At 40.9% G+C, this 24,279-nt stretch overlaps 1 protein-coding gene across 5 annotated transcripts in view; it reads right to left on the bottom strand.

Moving 5' to 3' along the window:
- prkar2aa (protein kinase, cAMP-dependent, regulatory, type II, alpha A) overlaps window positions 1–23,391 on the bottom strand; it is a 42,958-nt gene extending 19,567 nt beyond the window's left edge. For 3 of the 5 annotated variants that reach the window (XM_070910071.1, XM_070910070.1, XM_070910072.1), the window contains exons 1-2: window positions 22,184–22,191; window positions 21,596–21,837 (exon numbers count right to left, since the gene is read on the bottom strand). In XM_070910071.1, coding sequence (XP_070766172.1) covers window positions 21,596–21,837; window positions 22,184–22,191 — 250 coding nt within the window. Of the gene's footprint in view, window positions 1–21,595; window positions 21,880–22,183; window positions 22,192–22,775 lie in introns of those variants that run through there. The other 2 variants (XM_070910068.1, XM_070910069.1) reach the window with 2 other exon arrangements.
- Between the last annotated feature and the right edge of the window lie 888 nt (window positions 23,392–24,279).

Here is a 24,279-nt window from a genome sequence, read left to right as displayed (position 1 = left end):
TCACCATAACAACTCTACCCCTTCACCCTCCCTCCCTCCTCCGCCGCCACCCCCCCAATCCAAGTGGCAGATCACCCCCCACCCCCCTACGATCTCTTTCCATCTCTCCATCCCTCCCTGTACACCCACTCACTGCCATAACAGCATTAACAGATGGAGAGAACAGAGAGATAGAGGGGGAGAGAAAACGAGAGCAGGGAGGACAGAGGGAGAACCAGAGGGGGAGAAACAAAAAGACAGGGGAGAGAGAGAGAGATCTAGTGATGTGAAAAGAGAAATAGACAGAAACAGTGAAAAAAAGGAGAAAAAAAAGACATGATAGCAACCGCTAATATGATGGCAGTGATGAGTAGTAAGCTACTGTATATGCCCGTTGATATAGAAAAAGAAATGAGAGAGATAACGAAAAAATGGATGACAGCAAACGTGCAAGACATTGTTTATGTGTACATATCACTATAGCATGTGATTCAGAAAACATGTAGAAAAACAATCACAAAGGAAGAGAGAGAGATAATCATTGAGGCAGAGAGAGCGAGAGAGAGAGAGAGATAAAGCCCACTGAGTGAATAAGTGAATAAGGGAAAAAAAAAGGGAGCAATCATCCGTCCCTGCCTGGTGTTTTCCATTGATTTCTCTTACAGTCAGTCTCAGTGTGTGACTGTCTGTCTGCTTGGCCCGTCAATACATCAGCCAGTTAGCTGGAGGGGAGACCAAGGCATGAATGTGGCCACTCTGCCTCAGACACTTCCAATTTCAATATTTTACATTTAGCTTTAACAAAATGGCTACAGAGTGGTTAGACTGTTAAGATGGATGAGACAGAGGGCAATGGACAAAGAAAAACACATGGACAGAAAGACAGATCCGGCGACACACTTAAATTAAACGGATTAAACAAACCCTAACCTAAACTGTGGATGCAACGACTGGCTTTCAAGTGGGAGAGTTAAAGGAAAATAGGCAACATAAACTAAGTTTGGACAGGTCTGTTATTTGTCCGCCCACCTGTTGTTACTCACACCTCCTGGCTTCCCTCTTACCACTCTGCTTCCTGGAATAGAAACAGTAAAACGCAGGAATATTTTGGCTTTTAAAAAGGACAAGTCTGTCCATTACATTAGCCACTTTGGCGGCGAATCAACCACCATTTGGAGCCTTTAATTTATTTGACACAATGAATTTGGCAGAATAAAATAGTGACAAGGGCTGGAACATGTTTGGGGAAGGGTGTGCTGCTGGAAATAGTCATGTAGACTATGAATGGTGCCCGCCTATTAATTTGTTGCATTAAAGATTAAGCTGTTTTGTGACATCCCAATTCTAAAATGTTAACACACACTCACATCTAAATATTAGTAAATATCATAAACACAAGCCTGTGAGGAGTGGAGGCACTGTCCCACCACTTCAGCAGCTGACTCAGTGACGTTTCTGTCACCTAAATGGCCAATTTGTGTCACTTTCAAGCATCAGGGGGCAGCTGACAAGTTCTCCAGTCATTTATTCTTCTTCCATCTTTCCTTGATTCTCAGACAGTCCAGGGCACAGAGGCAACTTTTATTTACAGAGAAATTTAAAATCACAATTAAGCACAACCTGTGAATTTTTTCTTTTTCAATTCATCTAGGTAGCATGACTTTGCTTCACAGCAAACTGGAAGCTGAGTGGTAAATAATTAAATGATTACAGGTTGACCAACAACCTATTCCAACCAGACAAACCATTTTAGTCGTTTATCAAGAAAAAATAAACATTTGCTGATACACTTTTACATGTTTATGTTTATGTTCAGCTCCATTTAATATTATTAAGAGGAATGAATACTTTGAGTTCTTTGGGATGAAGCGAGCAATTCACAGACACTCTTTTGTTCTCCTTTAAACTTGTATTTTGGCATGTATTTATATTTTAAAGACTTAATGACATTGACTCTTATACACCCCCCACTGTACGTTACATTGACATAAGTCTTCACATCTGACTCAATGCATTACATTAACGCACATTTTTTGGATTAGTATCTTGCACATTGCAAATACTCTTTATACCCATACTGTGAACTTTTGCACATTCCTTAGTCAATATTTTACACATCCCTGCACAAAACTGTACAACTCTTTCATTTAAATAACAGCGATATTGTACATATTTTTTCACATTTTATTGTCAATTTTACATTTTAGATTTATGCTTCTTGAATTGAAGTACTTGCTTTATCTTTCTTTATATTTTCTACTTACTATGTTGTTAGCAGTCACACTTATCTCTCTCCCTTCCTCCCTCTATTACCCTCTCTCCCCCCTCACCTATAGTATCTCCCCATTTTTGCCCACATTTCTCTTCCCAAACAGCCTCCACCATCTGCTCCTCCTCTTCTATCCTCCCACTGTCTCTCCCTCCTTTCCTCTCAGCGTCTCTCCTCTCTGATATGCCTCTTCCCCTCTCTCTCTCTCACCCTCTCTCTCTCCTCGTCTCAAGGCCTGATTGATAACAGCAGGGTCAGATGTGGAGCAGGGAGCTTCCCTCACGTGTTGCCTCTCCTCCAGAGCTTGCAGCCTCAGACGTCACTCTCAGCCTCTGCTGGCATGCACTCACACAAAGATACGCATATGCGCGCACACACAAACACACACACACACACACACACACACACACCACACACACAGCGTCTTAATCATGCACTTGGGCACACAGTAAGGCAGGCAGACACATACATACAGTACATGTGTAACCTCATGCTGTACAGACACACACACACACACACACACAAGGTGGGAGATGCACAATAACTGGCAAGCTCGAAAGCAGACTCAATAAAGCACATCATCAGCTCCAGTCTCCTACTGCACACCCACGTATACATAGAGATTCATGTTCAAAATGCACACGTGCAGGAGAGAGGATTTTGTGGCAGTGTTTCCTCTACTATATCAAACGGTGGCTAACTGTGAAATAAACATGATAAACAAAAATAAGATTATTAATAATTCCCCCTCTCAACAGCTTATATATGATCGTTGAAATTAGCAGTTGTGGCATCACTTTCTGACTGTCTCCAAGAGCTTGCATGGCCAGCAATCTGATCAGTACCTTACCTTCTCCCAACTTTGAGCCACTGCTTTTTCATCATGATCTGTTATCAATGTATCTTTCATCTTTCCAAGTTTCTGTCCTCATGTTTTTTCTTCTGCCCTGTTTCATCTCTCCCCAAGACCCATACAGAGAGGAACAAACATAAATCCTATCCCTGCATGTCCTCCTCCCCAGAGAAGATATATGTAGTCTGGCTCTATATGTCAGCAGTCATTGCATGCTGAAGTGCTGACCTAAGCAGCAGGCTAATGTGGAAATCTAATCAAAAAACGTATAATGCCTGCACTACATATATAACTTTGCACACAATTATAAATGCAGTCTGCGAACTTGCAGTGTATGTAGAGAGACGTATAATGAGAAGCAGAGGCACAGACAGCAGAGGAGGTACACAAATACTGTACATACAGCCTTATTCATAAAACACCCACAATATCACCACAATCTATCATTGCTTTCTTTAAGACAGGCTGTCCACCCAAAAACAGATTTTACATGTATTTTTATAACTGAATTTGGGGTTGGGCAATATGGACAGTATGGACATTAGTGATATATTTTACTGAAGTAAATACATCTTTTGGAATGGAAATGTAGGTGTTGCAGCCCACCACAAGTGAATGAATGTAGCACAAACCTCTAAAATTCACCTCTAAAAGTTGCTGTTGGAGATAATATAGTATTGTTATGCGGCTCATAATTTTCAGCTTAAGCTAATTACAGGGTTCGTACAACTTTTTAAGAGTCAAATTCAAGCACTTTTCAAACCCTTTCAAGGTACCTAAACCAAACATTTCCAGACTCTGGAAGCCTTTATCATCACATCTAAATTGTTATTATAAATGCAATTGCGAAAAATAGTTTACAGAATTCCTTTATACCCATAGCAATCAATGTATAATGTTTCACTTTGTTTATTCTACCAGCTGTTCATTATTGAATAAAACGATTTTTGATGTACCTGAGTGATTGTGTAGATGAAACACCAGATATGTTGAACATCAAGCATTTTTCAAGGAGTATATTCGAATTCATGCATGTTCCTAACCTTGAAAACATAACGATTAAGATTTTGTATGAACCCTGTAATTATCACTGAAATGTACATAATGTTTTAAAAAAAAGGAGCAGATCTGATGAAACTGATTTTCACTCAGATTTGATGTCCCTAGTGAAATAATTAGTTTCGGTGTCATTTAGATTTAATCGGTTTTCCAATTTGCGAAAACTCATCCACTGTCTTCTAAGCTCGTGAAGTCATGACAAGAAAATAAACAACAGCGCTAGTAAAGTATTTTCTCCTCAGGCAGAGTGACAGACAGGGCAGAGCATAGTCAGACGGGCCATCGGGAGCACCGGGAGGACTCCAGTGAAAAATAGGATGTTCTGAGGTTCTCCTTTGTCATAATCACAGGGAGTTAATGTGTGTCATTAGTACTGGCTTTTTCACGCCAGCGGTTGTTTGTATCATATGAGAGTCAGCTGGGAAAATAGATGACATACCATTGGACTCGACTGTTAAGAAATAATACATTGTAATGTGGGTGGCAGTAGAATAGGGGTTACAGAGAGCAAGCTTCTGACCTTATTCTTACCAGTACAAATCCTAAAACAAGCCGTGAACATTGTGGCAACTAACTTTGAAACAGCTTAGAGCAAGGCACTAAGTTCAGTGGATCTCCTTGAAGGACTGTGGGTACACCGAGTAGTTGGCAACTACTACAACGACAACTTCATATCAAATGTTGCAGAGCTCATCTGCTTCGCATCAGCTGTTCACAGCCCACTTTAACAAAACCTAATTTTCAAAATACTGTAGGTGTAAACCTTGGGTTAACTTGTTAGCTGGAGGACTACATAAGAAAGCAAAATGAGAAAAAGGTTCTGTGTGTACGGTGAGAAATAACAATGAAATAAAAAAAATCAGGGCTACTCTGAAATGTGAGATATTTAAAGAAAGAATTCTAGAGCAGAGAGGCAACAACGAGGAAGAATTGGCGTGAAAAGCAGGAGCAATGAAAACTGGGTAAAGGTAGTGGTGTACTATAGGCTACATAAAATGTTGCATAAAAAGTCTTAACATGCGCCTCTGCGCTGCATGGCCTTTTGACAAAGACACAACAGTGTAGCTAGATATCATCAGGCACGGAGATCAACAAAGATGCTTTTTGACATGTGCAGACATTTTACAACTATAGACTTGTGTCCAGGAGAAACAGCTTTTACAACTTTGACAGTAAAGTACAGTGTGTTTCCTATAGTGACACCCTTTTCTGTCTTACAGACAGCTAACAGGATGAACTGGTAGTGCCAAGTAGTAGAACAGATTAACATGTTATTAGGTTATACCTTACACTCCCTGTTGTGTGCTATCACTTAAATTAATAGGAGTGGAGATCTCACATACTCAGGTTCAGCTGAACCTGTAAGCAGAAGGCAAGCGTGATATATGGAGCATTTACATGAGGAGAACACACATACGAGTTACATTAGCAAGCTTGTTGTATCAATCTACATTTTCTCAGCTCTGTGATTTATAGTAGTGAGAATTTGTTTGAATGTGGAATTTATTACACAGAAGTTGTAAACAAACAGATATATGAGGTTACAAGATATTACCATATAATAAATACGTATCATCTGCACTTCACATATACACAGATACATACTTGGGGTTTCCTCTGTGACAGATGTACAGCAGGGGTCCATTAGATTACTCAAATAATAGCTAGTCACTCTAATGGACACATTTTATCACCTCGTCTGTTCTGGCTTTTCCTCTCCTCCAACATACTGCCTTTCCCCATCAAACAATGCTTTTCCTACACTGAAACACTTCCACTTACTCCTTCTCTTCATGTTTTTACAGTTTTGTTTGCTTTCTTGTTTACTGTAACCTTTGTGCATCTTTCTGTTCCCTGGTTGAGCCCGTCTCATTTGCTCTCTTCTCTCACAGCCTATACCTCCCTCTTCCTATGTCATCAAGCTTCCACCATTATTCTCACGCTCTGCACTTTCTGTTTCAGTCCCTGTTTCCCACCATGCAACTCCCTTCGCACTCTTTACCTTTCCCATTATCTAACTCAATTTCCCTCCCACAAAATCTGTCTCTTGTTCTCTCTCTCACACTCTCTCTCTCTCTCTCTCTCTCTCCCCTTGCCCCATATCTGACTCCCCCCTCCTCCCTATTCCGCTCTCCACAGGACTTAAGCCCTTAAAAGGAAGTAGCCATGTCCTGCTTATAACTGCACTGGTGTTAACCCTTTCCCAGCATCACCAGGTTTGCTGATGCCGCTTAACCCCTTTAAGCCCGACTTGACCTGACCTTTCCTATGATTATCACCATCTATGCTTCAGCATGTCACAAGCAGAGGGCGATATCAACATCAGAAATTAACCACATGATTAATTGTCAATTACCATATAAAAGTAATAATATGATCAAAGCCTCTGCAGTTAACCAACTTCCCCAGTAACCCACCAACAGATACATGAGTTGCTAGGTAGTAGGGAGCAGATACACTCTTATTCACTTGTTCTGGCTAGTGTGTTAACAAATTGCTACCTAGTTAGACAGAAAAACATGGACATCCCAGTTTTGTTTATGTAATTGGGGTGTCGATTCTACACTACACTAGTAGTCTACTATGAAAGGTACTAGCAACCCTTGTACATAACAGTGAGTTTATTATAAATATCACTTATCGCACTGGAGTTTTAATGTAAAGAGGATGATGATATAGTAGCTTTTTTAATAAACTGAGGGAAGGAAACTGTCAACTTTTCTGGTATTTATCAACAACTGATGAATTTACAGAACCAATTTACACCTCAAAAAAGCCTCTATTACTTATGTCTGCTTGTGTCCACAGTGCCATAACGTTCTTAACATACCACTTAGTACATGGTTTACTGTGTGGTCCAAGCAGATAATAAAACACTCACACACACAAAAAAAATCTGACTAAGCAGTACAGTATACATACCATGGTGAACTCAACTCAGTTTCGCTAAAAAGAATTATGCTTACTTCGATTATGCCCTTGGCAAATAACATTATCCGATTATGGAGTTTACATGAGTAATCTCAGTTATCGCAATATTCAAACAGAAATTCCACAGTTTGTATGCATTATCAATCCACTGGCTACCATTTTATGCTTTTGGTAGCAATAGTAATGGCAGTACACATATACGCCATTTAGCAGAGGCTTTTTCAAAGTATCTTAGAGCACCATGAGAAAGTGCTTTAGTGTCCGTGGAAATCCCCCCATGACCCTAGTTGTGTTAATATTATGCTTTCCCCATTAGGTTACACAGGCCAGCAGTAGTTGCAGTGAAAGAAGGAGAAGTGATTGTTTTACAAATACCATGAGTGTAATATATATATTATTCAATAACTGGACATTGGATCAAACATAGAGGGCATAGAGACAAGGTATATATTCCACTTTCCTGCAAAGGAACTACAGACCTCTTACTACTTACTGTCTCTTCGGAAGAGTATTGAAAGGCTGTAGCATTTTATCTTCTTCTGATAAAAGAGGCTTATGGAAAAATTCTGCAGCAATGTAGAATTGCAGACTGTTTTGTGTGCTTGATGTCCACTTCAAAAAATATTGGTTAAATACTAAATCAATAACATGTAAGAAAAGAAATGAAACAACATAAAATAATCATTTACAATTAACGTTAACATGTAATTAGGGGTAAATGGGGAGGAAAAACTACAAAACTGTATACCAGCTCTCTCTCCTGTATACTGAAAGAGGGCAACAAGGCATTTGTTCAGAACTTATGCACTGTGTAACAGTAGCAGCTATGACCTATGTCAACCTAAATAACTGACTGCAGATTGTTTATGAGTTGCTTTTCCCAGACGTCTTTCCTCAGGGGGGAGCAGTAAGCAGTTTGAAAGCGACACATTTGTGAAGAGAACTAGCAGGCACTGCTCATCAATGATTATTGCTTTGTGCTTACATTGAAGCTGGTGCACTGTGTAATGGAACATGTGCCAGTGCTGAAGAATATGATAACAAATAAATAATAATAATAATAATAATAATAATAATAATAATAAAAGTCACATTCTAAATACGAGGCCATAGCTTCAAACTGGGAAAATACTACTAAATGCTACTAAATTTGTTCAAGCATTACTACGCAAGCCCAGTATTATGTAGCACTCAGGTTCTGTTCACAAAGTCCACCATGTTATCAGTGACAGCCTGTATGATTATAATCCTGCAGAACATGAGGAATGTTACCTGTCACCTGTAGATTGTGACAATGCAGAATGTGGCTGAAAGGAATCCTTTTTCTGATCTTATCTGGCGCTGAGTTAAAGAATATCTAGATGCTGCAGGTTTTCTGCAACATTTACAGTGTCAGAACCAACAAATAATTTATCTCTACCCTCCAGGAGCTTGTTTCATTTAAACATATTGCCTCTTTTGCTGTAAGGGAACCCACAAGAGATAGGCCTGTAATTATTTTGAGGTCCTGACACACAGTTTAAGAGATGAGACCCTGGAGACACTACATACATGGACCCAGTAGCCTGGGATGTGGAAAATCCTGTGTGTGGCAAAGACAAGGTGAAAGAGATTAGTTACAAAGACTCAAGCTCATATCCTCAGGATGACACTCAATTTATTCACTTTGGTTTCTAGGGTGACAAAGTTTACGAACGCACAGGCTAGAAGCTGAATGGTATTAACACAGGACAATATCAGCCAGAAGTCCTGTGTGGTGGTAAGACGTCAAACTGTAGAATAACATTAGCGGCCAGCCTGCGGGTAGGAGAACGCAACATGCTCTCAAACCACTGGGGTGTAACGTAAACAAGGCCAATCTGGTCTCCCATTACGTGACCATTTACAGTCACAAAAGAACTCCAAACCTCCACATTCTCAAGACTGTGTTTCGAGTCAGGCCATTAAATGTGACTTGGAGCTTGTGGGTGCCACTTGCTGTGCCATGGAAACTAAGAATGTACACTTGTATGCTTACTTTAAATCCAACTATTACTGCAGCCATAAAAAGACAAAACTAACATTTGACCAGGTACTTGTGTCTGGTGAGCAACAGGTCAAACTTTGTGTTACTTGAAACCTAATTAGCATGACATATACAGTCTTGTACAGGAAGAAAAGCAGTTTATACAATATACAACCTAAACAGCATGGGCAAAAAATGAGACAGTTTGTGCTCTTCTTCCCTTGTTGTGTTCAGCTCTCCCTTTCAATGACAACTTTATTCCTCACTGACAGACAGTAAACAGTGCAGCTGCCCTTTAACAAGATAAATAATAAGAGGGTTACACAAACACACATTATCAGAACTGAAATACAAAGACAGCGATATGAAAGTCTGTCATATCAAGGCTATGCAAATATACTGATAAAGATACTTGTTCAAGAGCGGAGGGCTGTGAACTACTAGTGACCTTCCGACTTTCTCTATCTGAATCATGATTAAGCGAGGCCACTGCCTATCACAGTCACTTCCAGCAGCGATTGGCCGAGAGCAGTTTCAATGTCAGTGGTTTCTATGGTGACCATGGTTGTGCCAGTTTAGGGTACTATGTTAAACCCACAATCTACACAGTATTAAAATGGCTCCCAAATTGATCTTTTTTTAAAGGACGGTTATTTGGCCTTCACTGGCTGGTAAATTGGCTGGTGGGGTTAGGGATCCATCAGTAATTGTTACGGAAAGAAAAAACTGCTTTCTCTGCTGTGTCTAGCCCAATCACAGCCCACACTATCCAACATAAAATGAAAAAGTGGAACCTCTTATTGCCCCCAACAAGGAGGTTATGTTTTGTCTGTGTGTATTAGAAACCTCAAAAACCTAATAACAAATTTCAATAACATTTGGTGGCCATGTTGTATTGGTGTATTTTTGGTGCAAATCCAGATCAATGTGCAGATTTAGGTTCATTCTGCAAAATCTCCAATCTCTAAACCATATGTACTAGGTGTAGACTTACCATACTAGGTGTAGACTTACGTAAAAGCGACAGTGCAGAATTGATAAAAATGTATCCCATTTTCACATGTATGCTTTAGTTGATGAGTCAGAATGATGTCTGAGGCCGGGTGCAATACAACCACCAGCGACACGCTGGTCTTTGTCTGTTCAGCTGTCTGCTCTAACAGCCAATTTGGCAGGAAACCAACCATTATCCCTTTTCTAAATCTCATACTAGCTGGAGGCTGGGAACTCTTCTGTTCACTCAACACAGTCACAGGTGAATCCCAAAGTTAATTTATTGCCCTGGTCTAAGGTTACTCGGAGCAGGCATGGACGAAGTGCAACAAATTAATCACCATTCCCCATATAGTATGAAACGTACATTTACACATATTGCACACGCATTGACTAAATCCAATATTTTTATACCTTCTCTTAAAGGGGGTATTTCACCCCTGGAGAGATGTTCTGCAGTAGAAAGAAAGAAAGAAAATATTGGTGCTATATAACAGGGTTATGGTATTCCCTTTTGGTCAAAAGGTAGAGAAAGTACAACAACAAAGAGCACTGAGCCTGTTGCCGTCCAAGGCCACTCCCAGGCCGCAGGCTTGACCAGAGCTTCCGGCGTGCAACTTTGTCTACAACCCCCACGTCAGCTGCAGGGATAGTGAGCACAAAGGATGATGAGGAATCAGGAAACGTCTATTGATTGCTTTTTTTCAGTTGTATTCTAAATGTGACTCACTCTTCGGTCTTTGTTTTTACAGAACACTGGTGGACCTGGCACATTTGCACCCTCCTCTGCATCACAGAGTGTCACACTCCACGGGCTCCCTTACCTCGCTGCACATGAACACTACTCCGGCTGATCGAGGACAGACTGTAAGTTTGGTCTACTATTGTATAAACAAAGATCATAGTCAATAAATCGCATTCCACATACAGGACCAGTGAAAATTATGGACACACTATCTCTTGGTGTAATACATTCAAAATAAAATCTGGTGTTGATGTAAACCATGTTGTATTCCAAACATGACTCACCCTTTGGTATTTGTTTTTACAGAACACTGGTGGACCTGGCACATCCACACCCTCCTCTGCATCCTCCACTCTCCCTTTACAGAGGACAACTCTGCTTAGCAGCCAGAAGACGACACCAGTGAAAATCCTTCCATCTGATCAAGGACAATCTGTAAGCTTTCAACGTACTAGTATACCAATTACTAAAGTAAAACTTATACAATATTTCACTTGTAACGAAAACGCATGGAATACTACAAATTGTCGGTTAATAAAATAAAGCAAAATTATTTTTAGGTTGCAGAGGCCTCCAGCTCTGTCGCAATAGAACCACTAGGTTTCAAACGGGCTATGACAGAGATCCTGAACCAAGGCTTAGAAGTGGAGGTGATGACCACGAGCCGCACCCCATCTACTTGAATTCCCTGAGCTCAAACATCAGTTTGACATCTGGCATACCGCCAAAGGTAAGTTCAAGTTTGTGTATACAGTTCTAGTCAAAAGAAGACTGGCCCTTGAACAGATAATTTTGCATATACTACCCACATTGTAAAGATGCAAAGTTTCCCTATATTTCGAAATGACCCCCCTCCCCCACACCAGAACCAGGCCATTGTCACCTTCATGCGATCCACTCCATTCTGTGATTCAGTCTGTTTCATGAGGATGGGTTTCTAGAAAGCTCTAAACTAAAGTGCTAAATTGGAATTCATCAGTCACATTTCTCTTCACATGGAAATCTAATGCATAGTCATGTTTTATACTGTACAGACATTTGAGAGACATGGATAACCCCAGTTGGCCGGAGTGACTGGCTGGCTGTTTAATTCTCTGTGCCTCCACGTTTGACAGAGCTCCAACCAACCTATCCACCTGAGGCCCGTCTCTCACCTGTCTGTCTGCATGTTTCTCTTTCACTCTCTGAAGTAAACGAGTGGGTATCCATGCAGGTTAAGAAGGATTTCAAAAATCAACAGTCACTTTTCAAGACAAACAACAATATCTAGAACGTGCCAAAGTGGCTGAAAGGGTAGACAAACCCAGCAGCCAAAGTCAAAAATGAACTGCATTTGGCTGGTATTTAATCTTGGCTCTAACCCACTAGTTTCTCTCATTCATGTTTTCCTTCATTCTCTACAAGCCCCCCGCTCCCCCCGTTAATTCTCTCTTTCTTACCGTGCCAAAGACGGTTCTGCTAAACCGCCCTTATAACCCCTTCTCTCTCTAAGCCATCTTGTCTAATGAGATTGGGCCTGTACATCGAGACCAACACAGACAGGAGGATAAAGAGAACGAGAATGTAGGTTCAGAGGAAACAGGGTGAGAGAGTGATGGCTGAATAATAATGACAGACTGACAGACAAATGAAAAACAAAGATGTGGTCATCAATGCCTTGGAATGATAGAGATCTAATCCTGTTTGAAGGCTCAATTTGAAAAGAAGCAACCAGGAATGTGTGACAGAGAAAAAGACAGAGAGAGAGACAGACAAAATCATGACGTGTTTCACCATTCTGTCACTCTGACCATAGTTAAGACCCAGACCCATGCAACCAACCCCACAATGGAGGACAAATTGAATGTGTTCCTGTGACCTGTTTTCACAAGCTTTTCTTGCAGAAAATGATAAAACAGGAATGCTAGGTAACACACTAGTCCCAAAACCTTGGCCAATTCACTCTTATCTTACATTGCAAGGTTGGGAAACGCTGACAAACAAGAACTGTGGGTGGTAAGTTTATCTACCCTTGTGGCAACCATGTTGAGTAACCAACCATTGTTTAATTTAAAACGATCTGGTGGCCTGATGTAGCAGGATATAGGGCTGATAAATTTTTGAATCCAATCACTGAATATATTTCAATTGCCTGCAATGATCTAACTATTGATCTTTTACCCTTCATGCAAATCATGCAAGAACACTGCTCCAAACTCATTTTTTGTAGAACACATATATACACACACACACACACACACACACACACACACACAAGTAGATTGAACTGGGAGATGGAGCTCAAAGATGGCTGCCCCAGGGAAAGATACAGCACTTGGAAAATGGCCACACAGGAACCATGTTTGTAGAGAATTAAGTAGTGGCAAAGATCGCCTGAAACGACAAAACAATGAAAGATATATAGAGTGATGTGTTTTCGCAAGGGAAAGTCTTTTGGCATGCATTGTAAAACAGACTGCCGGATATGTGACAACATGCTGTGAAACCTCAAACACAGAATATTTCCTAACTTGGGCTAAAGTATCATCCTAATTGGGTTAATACTAGAATATTTTCATGGATGAAAACACAACTGAAATAACTTGGATAACAAGTGATGCCATTTGTAATACAGGATAGTGTAAAGATAAAAATATCTGTTAGCTTCTTAAGAATGACCTTAACTCGCTCCTGAAGTCCCTGTTAGAGCCCTCTGAGCCGAATGTGGAGCGAGTCACAACATTGATCGCTGGAGGACTGATTCCCACATCTTCTGTAATTTAAGCACTCTCAGCCCAGTTCATCCTCCTCCTCAGTCTTATTCTGTTTTGTGTTTCTTCTTTCGTTCTCTCTTCATCTCCCTCCCTAACTTTGTTCCTATCCCATGCCCTTCTCTCTTCTTCCCCTCTGTACTTCCACTTCTCTCCCGGGAGAAGCATCAATGCATGGGCATACTTCCAGTACCAGTATTGTAACAGTATTATTTCAACCCAACGTTAGTATTACGGCTGCTATCTGGCCAATTGTGGAATTTGCATTTTTTGCAATCTCATCTTCTATAAGTATTTCACTTAATGCAGTCATCAAATTAGAATACTTTAAAATACTTTTATAAAAACTGCAAAAAGCCTCTTTTGTATATGAATTTATAATAACTACAACAAATGTTCAATTTGGTAATAGCCAATATGCTGATATCCAGTGACTGGATTTTAAGATTAGCTAAAAAAGATTCTTCTCCCTCTAATAAAACATCTTCCCCTGTGACCCTTCGTGCGCCCTCCTATATCCCACATCCCCCACCCATAAATGTCCCTCTGTTTTTTCATTCCCTCCTCTCCCCCTCTCTGTACAGAGAGGAACAGTGGTCAGTTTGGGTCCATGGCCATTGAGTGTTTCTCTTTAAACATCACCCACTTCAAGGCTTTGATGCGTAACTCTTTGCTGCTTTTTGTTTTAACACAAACATCAAAGATGCGGATCTCTGTCTGAAAGTAGTATTGAAAGCAGGATCTTCTTGAATATTTTGCACTCTGATTCCTCACATTTTTCTCAAACAATTTCACCCTCACATATGACCGTTAATGTTTTATTTGTATTATTTATTATTTTGTCTCCAGGAATGGGAGATGTGGCTTTTATCCCATGTTCCTAGTGTGGCCAACTAGCAATGCAGTCTGAGGTGAGAGGTAACTTGTAATGGCTTGTAAAATCACAATAACAACATAAACAGCGAAAGGAACGCACAACACACCTTCTCTAATCTAGATGACGCTGAGTAGGAGGTTAACAAATTCACATAAATGTTTTGGATTGTGTTAACTTACTAAAACAGTCATTCCTTCAATAGGACAGTGTGTGTTGGAGCAAGGGGGGCATGTGAGCAGTGGATGAGGATGTACAGCCACTGGCTAAAGGCCAGCCAACCCCCTCCATTTCCTCATTTTTCCACTACAGATGGCTTGAGGACAGAGAATGAGGAAGTACCAAAGTTCAAATGATGTCTATCAGTAAATGCAAGCAGACCAGGTTGTACCACAGCTTGCTCTGTCAATGCCTCATCCGTCTTCTCTCCTTTCTCAGGATGGGTGTTTTTGTTATTTTTTTATCCATTTCAATTTGTTCTTTCATTGGCTCAGACATCTATGTGTTTTTGTTTTTTCTTTCTTCCAACTTTGTCTCTGTACTCTTGCTCTTGTCATTCTAATAGGATCCTAATAACAAACAAATATGCTGCTCTGTTTATGTCCTTTTGTTAACCACAAAAATGTCCTAGTGGATGCACAGACACGTTGCCTTACATGGAGATTAGATAAAGGCGGATACAGGATGACACAGACTTTCAATGCCTTATTTGCACATGACGTGTCTTTATGACTTGAACTGTGGCCTAAGAATTGATGTCCTGAACTGCTACATTGCACTGTTTCAAGTTGTTTTTGTTTTATCTCCACTATCTAAGCTGCACAATACACAATGTGTCTCTAGCCATCACTGTTAATGTTTCCTAACATGCTCCTTACTTTAAGAAACTGACATAGACACAGAAAGGGATACAAAGACAAATGATTCAAAGACCAAAGAGTCATGTACAGAAATATGCTGACAGGAAGATATAGATGTGGAAGACAACAACAGAAAAATACAGAGAGGCAGAGAGATAAGGCTACAGAGAGATTCCAAGAAAGAGTCTCAAAAAGATAAAAGAGGACAACAATGGGCATGTGGGCAGGAAGGTAGACGAACCAGCAGAACCTTTCAAAGGAATGACGCAAAGACAAATAAGACAATTAAATAGAGAGGATTTTCAACAGGTGGAGAAAAACAGATATAAATGTAAGGAAAAGAGACACACACAGAACAAGACAGACAGCAAGTCCAGTTAACATACATACAGGTAAGGCAGTCAACTGGGCAGAGAACCAAAATGAGTGTTTCTAAGACTTCTTCAAAGGTGGTAAAAATAAATACAGGCTGAGAGAAAGCAAGACAAGACCTGAAAAGACAAGTCAGGGAGATAAACGGGTACTGTATTAAAAAACAGTCAGAAAGCCAGACTGAGTAGCATGAGCCGTCTGAGGGCTTTTCCACTTAGCGCCGTCAGTCAGCCAGTCCGGCAGGTCTCTGTAGGGATGCTAGGCTGCATTAGATTTGCCTGAAGGCTAAATGCACACTGTAGCCCGCTAATCAGGTCACCTGTTGCACAACACTGCACTGAGACCTTACACACACACACACACACACACACACACACACACACACACACACACACACACACACACAGTGATGGGCATTTGTGCACGCATGCGCTCCCTCTCCCTTTTAATCGCTCATACAACCATGAACACACACACAGCCCCTGCAGGATAATGAATACAGACATCTCAGCTCTGCTTACTGCACTAATTACCAGCGCCTATAGGGTCTCAGTATAATGTCCATTTATCACACACAACTAAAATAAATTGTCCACAGTAAAGATCTGAACGACACGTGTGAATTAGAAGAGCATGGGATACAATGAGAACAGATCAGAACAGAGAAAACAGTACATTTTAAAGATATTAGGCTCTCTTTGCTCTCTTCTATGTATGACAGTCATGGGTTATTTTATCTGCTAAACACACAGCCTAAAATCAGCGAGAAAGGAAGAGGGAAACAGAGAGAGAAAGGCAGAACAGCAGGAGGTAAAGCGAGGAACAGAGAGCGGGAGTCAGGGTGACAGAAACAAAGTAAGAGAGAACAACAATTAGGAGGAGGTCACAGAGCGAGGGAGGAGACAGAAAGAGGTCAGACAGGCAGGATTTCACCATGTTGTGTGTGATCACGCCACTCTGGCCACAGGCTTAACAACAACCAAACATGCGAGAAACACATTTATCTGCCCCACACACAAACACATTGCGGTCTGCAAGTTTGTTGGCGCATGCAGTCCGCGTAGACTCATACATTTTGGGCTCACCAACATGGGTAGATGACAAATCTGTCATCGCAGGGACCCTCGTGGCCACTTGGATGCGGAACTATAAATAACGCTTCATAGTGTATCTACCGGTGTATAACACTGTCACGTTGACGATGGATACAAGTAAACACACTGGTTTCAAATATGATAAAATCAACAAGAGAAAAGTTTATATATTATATATTAATGTCACTACTGCCGATTTGGTAAAATAAATATTTCAGTTTTAAGTTATGGAGACAGAGACAGGTGTTTCCTGTATGTTGTCTTTGGTACATAAACCCATATACAGAGGCAGTTAAGAATGAGTTACCCACTGTATGTGGGTAACAATTTTACAAACAATTTTCTTTAATTAAATCTTTTACACTTTTTATCACTGAAAAAAATAATTAAAACAACTGACGGTGGCTACCACTAAATACCACACTAACTGAATTTAAGGTTTTACACTTGAATTCAGTTACTGAAGGTCTCACTTTGGACCTTGCTGTATTTCAGATTATGTAAGGTCTTCAAACTAGTTGACAAAATTTCATTTTAAGACATTTTAACATTTTAAGCCAGCACCCTGCTTAGAACCTTGTCTATGTGTCATGGCCATCATTTTCAAGGCCCTTATGTCATAATTTACTGGAGTGTTTAACACCAACAGAAGAACCAAAATGAACACCGACCATCTGGGAGAATTTGCACCTTTACTGTTGCAAGAGGGCTGCTACGATGAATAGGAAACACTTTGCTGGCTTCTGTTGATGTTATGCGTCTCCCAAGCAAGACCTGTGCTTTCAAAATACCAGAGCTTATAAATAATCAACACAACACACCTAGGTAGGATTTTGAAAATACTGGCTGGTGCTTTTCAGGAAGAAGAAAATACACCCCCAAACAGATCACAGCACTCTGGAGGTAAATCTTCCAAAGTTCCTTGAAAAATAACTGAAATTTCCCATTCATCTGTGGTAAAAACTGCACTGTCCAGGATGAATAAGAGTTAAGCTTTAAGTCTTTTATGTATCCAGGCGACTCGTCATCTATCTGCAAAGCTTTGTTATGTTCTGTTGAGAGTTAGCATGAGGTGATTTCTATTTTTTCTTAAAGACTCCCAGTCTCTCTCCTGCCTCAGTCACTTTTTCATATAGCCTATGCTTTATCCCAGCTGTCTTTTCTTATAAAAAGCCATTTAATTCATTTCTATTATCATCCCTGGGACTCTTCTGTCCCTCCATCCATCTTTTAATAAAAAGCCCCACTCATTTCAGTCACAGAGGCATCCATTCATCCCCTCCTGTTTCTCTCGGTGAACACAGACTGCAAGACTGACACTAGACCTACCAGCTCGAGGGGAAAAAAAAGAAACATTCACATACTAGGACATATTTGTATTGCACCTTTTTTTTGTATAAAGCCTGTACATTCCTTCATCTACAGCTCTATGAAATTCAGGTGAATGCTGAGTAAAATGGAAAGATCACACATTTCACCTGGATCCACCAGGTAAGTCTATTTAAAGAAGACAACAGGTGATCCTGATACTTCGAGCACTCAGTTTTAGTCAAACTACATTTATTCTTAAATGTCTAGCCCATGCTTTAGTCTTTAAGTAAACTGTTAAAAAATAAAATACAGAACCTCTGAATTAAACGTTTATTTCAATCTGTCAATATACAATTTCTTAACTGAAACGCAGCCTCAGCACAGGATGGGTTACTTAAAACTCTTTGGCCCAACGTCACTAGATATGATGAAGGTACAACAGTTTGTATTCAAAACAATATCTCCTTTTGTTAAGCAGCTTAGGCCTGTGTAGTGATCCTGCAGTTGATTTAGGCAGCAAGAGTTAGGAAAACAAAGCAAGTAAAATAGGACATCATGTTTTATGTGTATACTGTACTATCCATGGGAATACATTACCAGCTATCTAACTCACTTACATTTTAGGGAATTTGGTCGTTAAGCACTCACACACAGTGATTTCCTGCTGCGCAAATGAAAGGTTAAGAGCACACTGGTGAATCATCATAGCTGTAAGTAGCCTAATAAAAGACACTAAAAAGGGTGTCAAGATTTTTTTACATACAACAGATACAGATGTTACACAACTGGCATTTCACCTTGAAGCTCTCTAGACTTTTTAAACAAATTCAGGTCCGATAAAACTTCTTCTCCCATACAGAGAGCTGTTCTGTGCGTCTCAGCTCAATACAATATTTAACAATGGCCATATTTCTTAATCAAGGGATCAAAACCCACAATGAGTCATTAGCCTACTTCTAGTGGGTTACTGCCTGACAAAAGCAGCATTATTTTTGAATGTGCTGTGCTCTACAGGTGAGAAAATGACTTTCACTCAAGTCTTCAGCCGAATTTCTTTCAAAGTCAGGCCTTAGAGAATATGCTCAATCTTGGCACTAAAATTCTGACACAACATGTAAAACACTATTTTATATTTTAGACAAAACGTTTTTAAAGTACTTATGGTTGCTTAAAGTACTACTTTTTTTCTTCCTTCCTGGATAGTGTACAGTAGACAGCTGTGGTGACATCCAACACAGAGCCCCAGCCGACTCAAACCAGGGAAGATGTGATTACATGGTCTTATCATCTTAAACCCCTAGGCCACCAGAACACCCCATAAAACTATATTACTTATATATTACAGATATGCTTTAAGTTACATACAGTGATACACTATTTATATTATAGTGGTCCAAGTACTGTGACTGTAATGTCTTATTCTCTATAGATTAATCAGGTTGGGTATGTGTTACCTGTGGAAATAACTAAGAATATCCATCCCTGTTTTGCAATCCTGAGTTTCAAAAGTTATTTTGGGGTTTGATTCACAAGACCAAACTGTTTTGGAGCATGTGCTGTTGAACTAGTAGCACTATAGTACTCTTTATACCTATAGGCTACGACAGTGGTCAGGCAAGAGCACATGATGTCTTTCATTACACAGGCCTGTGTTGTTCCCCTCAGAAATGAATATCCCCTAGGGGCAGTGTACACAAGCCTGGCTAGATAATCTACTGTCATGGATGTCGTGTGTGCAACCCACAGCATACAGGCAAAAGCTTCACCTTGGAGAACAACAGTATCAGCTCCCTGGCCTTTATTGCCACCTTGGATGATGCTTAACAACTGATCACTAATCAGAATGTACTAGGAAGAACTGCTTCATGCCGTCACCAGGCTGGAATTTGAACGGGCGTGAAATCAAGTCATAACACATCTGTTTGCCTTCACAAGCACGTACATAGACATACACTCACAGACACAGACGTACACAACCTGTGCACACACATGCACAGCGCTCCCTCAGCTGAGGTCACAGCTGTCAAACCCCACTTGTGTGAGCATAGAAACAGAAACTGTAATCCCCCCTTTTACCCTTAGCCAGCTTGTACCAATCTACAAGGTTGGCCAATATTGCTTTCAGCAGAGATGAACATTTGCATATGGGGCATGATAAGTATGGTTAACCTATAAATGAAACAGAGTAAAGCTGGAGCTTAAGTTTACAACAAAAAATACTATCCAAGATGCAGGAAACACGCCTGATGAATTCCAAAATTCACATGGGTGTTTACTACTTTACCCAGCAACTAGATGTTACACTTCACCAATACTAGTATCTGACAATCATACTAACAGGAACGAAACCATAATCATACTTCAGAAGCATTTAGACTGCGTTGCCATTTCCACACACAAAAAGCATTGTGAAATTCTGTCATTAGCTTTAAAATGTTTTACTTCATCAGTGAATTTTAGAAGACACACCTACGATAGATTCGCAGATCATCGCAGTGGATCATTACAATGGATAAACTCATTGAGAAAACAGAACCCCCATTCACAAGGCAACAGCCCCTGGCTCCACAGCACACTGATGTGATCTAGGCCACGCTGCTCTCAGCAGCACAGAGGAGAGCTGAGCTATGGAGCAGCTTACATCTTCTGCCAGTCTGTCAAACACAGGGGGGTGATGCGAAAGAGGCATTGCCTCGCTTTAGCTGAACCATAGTAGAGCTACAAAGCAAAGGTTATGCAGTTCATGAACTCTTAAATTTAAATATGTATACTGTTGCTAAGAAAAGGAATGCATTTTATCATGAAACTCTACTATTACTGCAAAGTTGTACGTGTGGGCCTATTTCAATTTTCTGACAGCATGGATTTAACTTTCAGAGCATATCCTGGTAAAATGGTATAGTATCAACTTATCGCATTAAAGTGGTAAAGACAGGCTGTTTGCCGATAGCTGCAAAATGTTTCTTCACTGCCAAAGTTTCTTCACTACTTCAAAGATATCCAGTTTTTCCCAGCTCACAGTGCATCTGCAAGTTGCCTCGTTATTTTTCAATGCTTGCTAGAATATAGAACAATTTAACTAAAGTGGAAAGCTTTCATGAAGGTCTGTGTAGTGAGACCTTTTAAGGCCTTGAAACTGACTGTTCACATTAAAACATTAAGTACTATTTCAGATCCTGACAGCCGGAGAGAGATAATGAGAATGGAGAAGACCTAGATTAGATGAGTGGCAGATGAGGGCTGCCTAGCTGACCTGTCTGCTCAATGGGATTTTCTAGATGCAAGTGTGTGTATGCAAATATGGCAGAACTCACACACAGAAATCTGTCTCTAAGGAAGAGGTGAGATATATTCTGCATCAATGACAAGGCTTCAAGCCTCATCTTCACTTTCTGACCCCCTCACAAAAACACACACATACACTCTCTCTGCCCCAAATCCATGACACAGACATGTTCAAAGCAACAGCTGACAATCATAACAACAGAATATCAACTTACGCTCAAAGTCAGAATCATCATCTTCGTCATCCTCTCCATTGGACTCTGTTTGCATCGGCTCCCCATCAAACATCACTCCTTTTCCCGTCTTGCCACCAGCCCCGGCCCCATCCTGATTTCTGGTGTCCCGCAAACGGGTGAAGTACTGTACTGCAAAATCCACCAGGTCTGACGGCCTTTGTCGCAGCACCTCCACAGTGTAGCCCTGCAGAAGTTCTGTCAAACCCACCGGTATCTCAATACTCATGGCTGTACGTGGCTCAGTGGCGGCGTTTGCTATCTATCTACAAAAAAAGAGAGAAAATTAGTCAGTTTGTTTTGGTACAGAGTCATACTTGAGAACTGGGCTGTGATGTGGTTTTGGATTGCCTAATTGTTGATTTAAACAGCTGACTTTGACTTTTACTATGCCAGTATGCTGTGTGCGGCCTGAGAATGTTAAGTGGCTGATGACAGCTCTGCATGGCAACTGGAAGGTACTGGAACAGCCTGGCTAACTTAAGAAATAACCATCAAGTTTGACCGTTGAACAGATACTGTATTGACATTAGAAAGCAAGGTAGTGTAATGCCGTACATTGAGTGTTACTGTGACATTGTCAGTGAGCGGCCACTTTATCTAGGGTTGAGCTAGAGAACACACAGTTCCCGCAGCTGCACCAAACAGATATTGGCCTAACATTTGCTATGGGGAGAACAGATAACCAGTGACATTCGTTGGGCTTCAACAACATTACTGCTTGGCATCGTCAGAAACTGAACTGTCAACTTGGGTGGGTGGCCGGCTGGAACTAGCTAGCCAAGCAGCTAATTAGCTAATACTCATGACAACTGGTTTACTGCGCTGATCGATCCACAAATAGACGAGCTGACTACTTAACTAAACTTACCTATCTAACTTAGCTAACAGGGGACGACTGTAGCAAATGTATTCGAGTTGCTATTGAAGTGCAGCCTCACTTTCAACCCATCAGACATTAGCTATCTTGCTAGCTAGTGTACCACCTTCAAGGAAGCCTTTACCGTTAGCTTATGCTATAGTATGGCGCATTGGCTGTAGGAGCTAAGCCACAGATAAGTGGCTGGCTGGATAAACGTTGCCATGCAAGCACAGCAAGTTGTACAGTACCGCTAAGCCGTTTGGTAAGCTAACTTAACGTTACCAACTGTGTGTCACTTACGTGAGATTCTGTCTCCCCGGCTAAACTAGCCAGTCCCCTCCTTCTCGGCGTCTTCCTTGTTCTCTCTTATTTCGCCTCTTCTTTTTAGCCAGTCTCTTTGCCAGTGTAGCGACCGTGTCCCTCCACAGAAGTGACCTGTCCAACGTTAAAGCCAACAATCTTACGTTGGCGTCACCTAGCTAACGTTTAGAGGGCTATTTTAGCTTGCCAGCCAGCTGAACAGCGATGCTGGCTAAGTTGAGAGGGAAAAGCACTCGACTTCACCGCTGCAGGTTCTTACGACTTGGTGAGGGTGGGACTTGTGTGGCAGTAGGGAGAGCTGGCTAGCTGACAGGCTAACTGGCTGACTTGCTAACTACTTGTTAGCAACTGCCTGTTTTCTCTTGGCAACTGCCTCGCGACTCCACTCTCCTCAAGACACAAGTAAGTCAGCTGCTGCAGCCAGGTGACAAATCCTAAGCCCAGTGTTTACAGCGTTGCGCCACACCGCCGTTCAGTGCAACCCGAAGTATCGACGAAAACCCTTTTGTACGTTACTCCAGCGGAATGACGGCTGATTACAACGGAGGAAGCATGCAAACATTAACTGAAAACACGTTTCTTCCCTCCCGGCGAGGTACTCCACAGTTCTACACGCACGAATGAACCGCTGGCTCTAGCAAGCGTGAGGAGGCGTGGTCAGTCAGTGAGCAGAAAGCGTTTGACATTGATTGACAGAAACCACGACCAATCAGAATAGCAGTCCAGAATACTCTAGCCAATTGGATATATTCATGTAAGTAGAGGCTGGATCAGAGGCAGAACCACATTTGTACACTCAGAATAGGACCACACCCACAGAAGTGGCCTTGACGATTTGGAAGAGAGGGTCGGGGAGAGCTCCAACAAATTCCAGCCAACTTGCATGGATCTGTAAAGGCTGGGAGAAGATGTGCTTTTAAATATATTTTCTAACCGTGTCTTTTCTAAAATGTGTTCAGAGTACTTTCTTTTGTCTTGCAATTAGTGTGACGTCTCCTTGGAAATATACCTGTGATGTGATAACTGACATGTGAAAGGAAAATGCTCAACGCAAGTGTTGTTTCATTGTTTGTGTGGTTTGACTGAATTACAGACTTAATACATATCTATCAGACACCTTGGTACACAAAGACTGCAACAGAATGCCTTTCTTGAAAATGTAAAAAACTATCTGGTATTAAGTGTAAAAAGACTTTCTTCTGTCCCTGTGCCATCATCACTCACTCACTCCCTCACCTGCCATCCGTCCATCATTTTTTCCTTCCTTTCTTCCTGACTTTCAAGGCTTTTCATAGGTCTGTTCAGATAAGACAGCACACTCTGCCCTTATCCTCTGAACATATCTATAAAATCTTCACGTAACCCACTAATTTCATTTTAAATTCATTTTTGTCTGTTTTTCTTTCTATTTTCGTAGACACAGCTTCAGTGCATTACTACTGACGTTTCCCCTTCCCTTTTCCTGCTCTTGTTTACTTTGTTT

This window comes from Enoplosus armatus, chromosome 8 (assembly GCF_043641665.1).
Source record: "Enoplosus armatus isolate fEnoArm2 chromosome 8, fEnoArm2.hap1, whole genome shotgun sequence".
NCBI lineage: Eukaryota > Metazoa > Chordata > Actinopteri > Centrarchiformes > Enoplosidae > Enoplosus > Enoplosus armatus.
Note: the sequence above shows the minus strand (reverse complement) of the source record. Positions and strands in the feature narration are given on the sequence as shown.